Source organism: Pagrus major, chromosome 16, assembly GCF_040436345.1.
Source record: "Pagrus major chromosome 16, Pma_NU_1.0".
Taxonomy (NCBI): domain Eukaryota; kingdom Metazoa; phylum Chordata; class Actinopteri; order Spariformes; family Sparidae; genus Pagrus; species Pagrus major.
In genome coordinates, this window is record NC_133230.1 from 27,233,599 (window position 1) to 27,239,598 (window position 6,000).

The 6,000-nt window shown below is 44.2% G+C and overlaps 1 protein-coding gene across 2 annotated transcripts in view; it reads right to left on the minus strand.

The window, feature by feature from the left end:
* The window catches only part of gabrb1 (gamma-aminobutyric acid type A receptor subunit beta1), a 59,335-nt gene extending 54,421 nt beyond the window's left edge, over nucleotides 1-4,914 (minus strand). Inside the window, exons 1-3 of one of the 2 annotated variants that reach the window (XM_073483713.1) lie at nucleotides 4,835-4,914; nucleotides 4,631-4,722; nucleotides 4,464-4,531 (exon numbers count right to left, since the gene is read on the minus strand). In XM_073483713.1, the coding sequence (XP_073339814.1) occupies nucleotides 4,464-4,531; nucleotides 4,631-4,722; nucleotides 4,835-4,914 (240 nt within the window). Of the gene's footprint in view, nucleotides 1-4,463; nucleotides 4,532-4,630; nucleotides 4,723-4,834 lie in introns of those variants that run through there. The other variant, XM_073483714.1, reaches the window with a different exon arrangement.
* Between the last annotated feature and the right edge of the window lie 1,086 nt (nucleotides 4,915-6,000).

Consider the following 6,000-nt stretch of genomic DNA (forward strand, 5'->3'; position numbering starts at 1 on the left):
GTGTTTTACAAATGTCTATGATATAATTATTATTAAAGGTAGTAGTAGTGGAAGTAGTAGTATTTATTCAACCGAATCAATCAATCAGTCTTTATTTGTATAGCTCCAATTCACAACAAAAGTCATCTCATGACAACCTTCCAATGGGAGCAAGTCTAAACCATACTCTGTGACAGTGGTGAGAAAAAAATGCCTTTTAACAGGCAGAAACCTTGAACAGAACCAGACTCAATGGTGGGCGACCATCTCCCTAGACCAGCTGGGTTGACTTGGGTTGAGAATCAGTTCAATCATTTCATGGAATTCCTTTAGGTTCAATCAGCATCTTATTGATACCGCTTTTACACTGGCCAAAACACCCACTTACACACGCTAAAATCTGGCATTTGTGTGCAATGTGAATGTATATTATTGGGACTGGATGTCGTCTGATGAGGTATATGATTTGCTGCTCTCTGATGTTCTCTGTTTTTACGGCTAATTCATGATGACGGGACACGCAAGGGAAAAAAAACAGAAATGCAAACTCGTCCACTGGTAATGTGAAAGGAGTTAATTGCCGGTTATTATAAGTTTTACCTGCAGTTAGGTTTTAGTAAAGTTATGTTGGTTGACACCTGGTGTCTAATCCAAGTCTCTGAACAGTTTGTCAATATTCCAATGTCCTGAGACACTCTTCCCTCTAAACTCTTTGTATCCAGGAAGATAGTGTATTCAGTCACCTCTACAGGATTGCTGAATTTAGACTGGTGAAGGTGTGTAACTGACAAAGGTGTCTGACCTTTAAGTCAACTTACTATCAGAAACACAAGGTACCCCGTGAGTATGAGTGAGAAAGGTCCTCTGAAGGAAAATGAGTGAGAGGAGCAAGGCAGAGTCAGTTTGTCAGGTAAATCGTGTTTTACTGTGTATGATAAATGTGCAACCAGATGCACTGAGATTGTGTGATGGTGATGGAAACACATTTTCTCCTTTCAGAGGTGAGAACAATGAAGTGTGCCCCACCATGGAGAAGTGTGAAGAAAGTTATTTGAGGAATTGCAGTACGTCCCCCAGATGAGAGGTGACTGAGAAATGGTGGCTGGAAGCTGTGAGAGAGGTGACAGACAAAGCAGAAACTGAGAGGATCAGCAGATGAAGAGGGAGGAGAGGTGAGCAGAACCCTGCATCCCCCCTCACATACAAACTCTCTTAAAGCACTTTCACAAACCATGCCTCTGTGTACGCATGAAGCCTCTTCAGATAATCCTGGTTTATTACAAGTTAAGTCTTACTTTTTTAGTTTTGCTGTAGTTAATTTTCTGACAACTGGAAAAACTGTGACATCACTACAACAAAGTGTGAAGGGGTTATGAGTGTGAGCAGTAAGATGATCATTAAACCATATTATCTGACACTAAACCTTAAAGTGTGCACACCTGAAATGTTGCTAATAATCCCTCATTGCACAGGAAAACTGAGGCTGTGTTCGGTATCAACGTATTAATCATACTAATTATGATGTATTGCCTTTCAACTGCATAGTATGTGAACTTTGTGTATGTGAGAAATTCTGAGTTTGCCCCGTCAGCTTACGCACATACTCAGCCACCCCAGAATGCACTGGGTCTCTTCAGATTGTCCAGTGGCAGACTGCGAGTCAGACAGTTCAAGCACCACAGCAGAGATTTATTTACAGTTTTCATACGCTTCTTCATCGTAAAGATTTTAAATATGGGCAGTTTTACTAGAATTAATGACAAATCAAAAAGTGTGCTCCACTGTATTGAGACTTGGGTACTTCCACAAGTGCCTGTTGGAGTCACTAGGTAGACGTCCAACCAACTGGACGAGTTACAGACCCATCTTGTCCCATGGTCACACAGACCACTGCAGCCAACGCAGCCAACAACTTCAGCAACATTACTGTCTACTGTATTGCATTTGTTCTGTTTATTTTCCATTATTACAGTTATATACTGCTTTAGTTGAACTTTATAAGTTTTAAAGGAGCAGTTCTAACAAAAATGAAATTTCCGTCATTATCTACTCACCCTGATGCCGATGAAAAGTCGGCTGAAGTTTTGTAGTCAACAAAACATTTATGTAGCTTCACAGCAAAACAGCGTTGCAGCATTCTCCTAAACAACTGAGTGAATAATGTGAGTAGATAACTTGTTTACGGCTCATGTACAGTAATCTGTTTTGGGGAAATAAAGGATAAAATTATTTTACTGTATCAGCAGATTTTTAGAAATGAAAATAAAACTTTCAGGACCAAATACTAGGAAGAAAATATGACAGCAATCTGCAGTCCTGTGTTTGAGGGTTTAAACATTTAAAGAAATAACACAATCACTCAAACATCAAATCTTTTCTATCGTAGCTTCAAACAGAACAATTGGTATCAGCCTTCAACAATCCATATGAGCCACACCTGAACTTGTGCTCCTGTTTAAGGGATGTGAGCGATATGAGAAGCAGCCACATCCGTGATTTGAAAGTGAAGAACAACTAGGCATGATACTGGCCTCATAATAAAGGAAACCTGCCCACAATCGAACAGCATTGTCAGAATGTAAAAGAAGAATACATGACTCCAACAGTGTAACAGTTATCTCAATGCTGAAGGCGAGTGGCAAGTAGTGATTGGGACGATAGAGGATTTGATCACGTATCGCAATAAAAGCTCGCAAAATGTTGATTGTGGTGAATTTCCATTGTCGGCATGATCGTGAATTGGGATTATTGTGAATATTAGGGCTGCACAGTAAGTCATTTTAGCATCCCAATGTGCACATGCAATAGTCACATCGCAGAACGTGGGATGTCAAGTAAGGAAAATTAACTCAAACAACTTTTTTGTATGTGAGAATAAACACAAATGCGGTGAAACATGCAGCTCGCTGGTGGTGAACACACAGTTACCATTAGTGATGGAAATCTATCTGATGTGACTCAGCCACAAGGGTTCATGGATGAAGTCGTTCGCCGACTTCCTTCCTCACTCTCTGACGCTCTCCGACCAAATAAAACCCACCGTCACTTTCAGTAAACTTGTGGATTTCTCTGGTTTGAACAATTTTGGAAACATTTGGGATAATGTAAGTACACAACTCGACACAACATATGACAAAGGTCTCATCGTTTTCCGACATTTCAATGAGTAAATCTTTGTATCATCCCATGCCTTACCAAGAAAGTGAACACACTGCATAGGACAATTACGAAACGTAATTCACACAACAAATTAGCAATGGTCTTAGGAGCCTACAGAACCTATAAGTATACATAATCACAGGTTCTGCTTTTGTTTCCACCACTGTGCTCCCACTTTGAGGATGAGTTCATGGAGCAAAATTTGGGCGCTGCTCAGGAGCCCGGACTAAATCTAAGTTCCAGATACTTTCACGGGTTGTCGTACTGTTGACTGAGATTTATGACCTTAACTGGATTTTTCTAGCAGAAGTTCACCTGAACATATACATATATTTACCTAATTCATTGAAGGTTTGACTGTGGCCGTTTAATTATATCATATTCCTGCATTTACAAATATTCGTACATCATGAACAAAACAGGTGGAATATAAAGAGACTTAAACAGGTCGATAAAGCAAATTCTCAAAACAGAGAGACTGTGCTCTATAAGCAGCGGTGAGCAAATGAGCTGTATGTGTTAATAATGTCAGGTCTGAATCTCAGACACTCACTTCCTCTGCACATGCAGTACTGCGATAAAGCAGGTGTGTGTATTCCCTGGGCACCTTGGCAGCTGCATTGACACCTTGTATTAAGTGGTCAAATGATATTCTGCAGACACACTGCTTTGCTGGGCCTCCTTCCTCATGTTGACTCACTGGTAGTCCTTATGTAATTACTGCACTCTGGCCGAAAAACGACCAAAACATGCACACAGACGGCTGATTTTCCCCCGTCTTTTTCCTACTTGCGTCCGTTTCCCCGCACCGCGCGGTGAAGCCTCTCTGACACCGGCCTCTCCACGCATGCTGGGGCCGCAGATGCGTGTATGGAATTACTAAACAGCCTCTCTCTCTCTCTCTCTCTCTCTCTCTCTCTCCCTCTCTCCTTCTCTCCCCCTCTCCCTCTCTCATCTCACCCTCTATGTCTGATGGTCTCTGTCTTGTTAATTCGCAGCCTTCGCCAGTTGTGACACCGCGGGGAAGTACTTGATGCATACGGATTGGCTTTGACACATTGCGGATCTCTCCATGGTGCTGAAAAGGGAGCGGGGGGGAGGAGGGGGAGGAGGAGGAGGGGAATCTTTTGAGTTTGCTTCAGGAGCGGCGCTGCACCAAGTAGCCTACAGAGGCGAACCGGACTGACACGGATCTCTCGCCTCTCCATCTGTCCGTTGCAGGGTGCCGCTGAAAAGGCACGAAACTCGGCCGACAACTGTCGCGCTGAAGCAGTCCGTTATCTCATCCCGCATCGCACCCAGTGAGAATGTGCACGGCAACTTACCATGTTGACTTCAGACACCATGTCAATGCTGGCGATGTCTATGCTCATGCCCACATCGACAGGGGCGCCTATGGAAAATATGACAGCAGAGTATTAGTAAGCACTACAGCAGCCCGCTGAGCATCACATGTAGGTTACATGAACAGAGTGGACAGCGGTGGTGTTACCTCCAAAATCAGGCCGCAGACGGATGTCATAGCCCTTCAGCAGTTTGTCCACGGTGGCTTTCACATATGACATGTTGCTAGGCTCGTTGGCACTGCAAAAAAAAAAAAAAAAAAAAAAAAACACATTTTAATTCAGACATAAGGACGTCTTAACGGGCCCGTCCAGAATAAGACATGACAAATGATGCTGTTATCAGATCTCACCTCTGCGCCCCGCAGACTACAGTCGCCAGCAGGGACAAGCAGCAGACCCCCCAGCATCCGCGGTCCAGAGTACTCCACATCACTAACTCTGATCCTGCCAACGACTTTGACACAAGATCTCACGGATGCAACTTAGGCTGCAAAATTATTCCAAGAGCAACGCATGCGCACCGTTTTACCAACATCCAAGCGTCAGCGGCGAGGAGACAAGACGAATTTGGATGAGCCGCGGTGAAAAATAACAGCTAGGTGTGGAGGCTTCACCTGAAGACTGGAGGCTGGCGCATGAAGCGGCACACAGAGTCTCCCAGGCAGCACCGACCCACCACCCCCCCTCCGGCAGCCCTCTCAGCTTATTCCAGCAGTCGCTACGGCGTCGAGCTCGTCTTCCCGCTGCCGCTCAATTTGAAGACGTTAAATAATGAGCAGTGTGCGCGGCTCCTCGGTCACCTTTAGTGAGAGAGAGACACAGAGAGGGAGAGAGAGAGAGAGAGAGGGAGAGAGAGAGAGAGAGAGAGAGAGAGAGAGAGAGAGAGAGAGAGAGGCTTCATGCAACACAAGTACATCTGAGGAGCTGCGCATTTTCCGGGCTCCGCCAGGCAGCCGAATCCATTCTGCTCGCGTCACCCCGGCTTAATTAATTGTTTAAAGTCCTCGAAAATGCATTAGAAAACGAAACGCACGACTAACTGATGAGAGAGGAGATAAGATGCGCTGTATGGAAGCTGAAATGTCTTCTGCTCCGACTGCAGGGCGTGAAGGTAATGGAGAAGAACTATTCTGCATTTTAACCGTCAGAACACTGGCCGCAGAATTACAGAATTAGTTGTCAGAGTTATTATTATTGTTGTTGTTATTATTACCATACCCTGGAGCTACTCCTGGAAACATCTCTGTATCAAACAAGAAAGGCTTCTGGAATCCCCTGAAGGAGCAATGCAGCTTTTTCAAGAACTTCTGAACCCTGACACCTTTGCTGTTTGGGACCTATTAACTTCCCAACTCATATCTGTCCTCTATGGTGCATGCACTGTGACTGTCAAGTTCCCAATAAGCATACTTTATATGGTGGTTATTACGCTGGGAAACATTGGGTCCTGGCATTCATGTGGATGCCACTTGACACACACCACCTGCCCAAACACAGCTGCAAACCAAGTGAACTC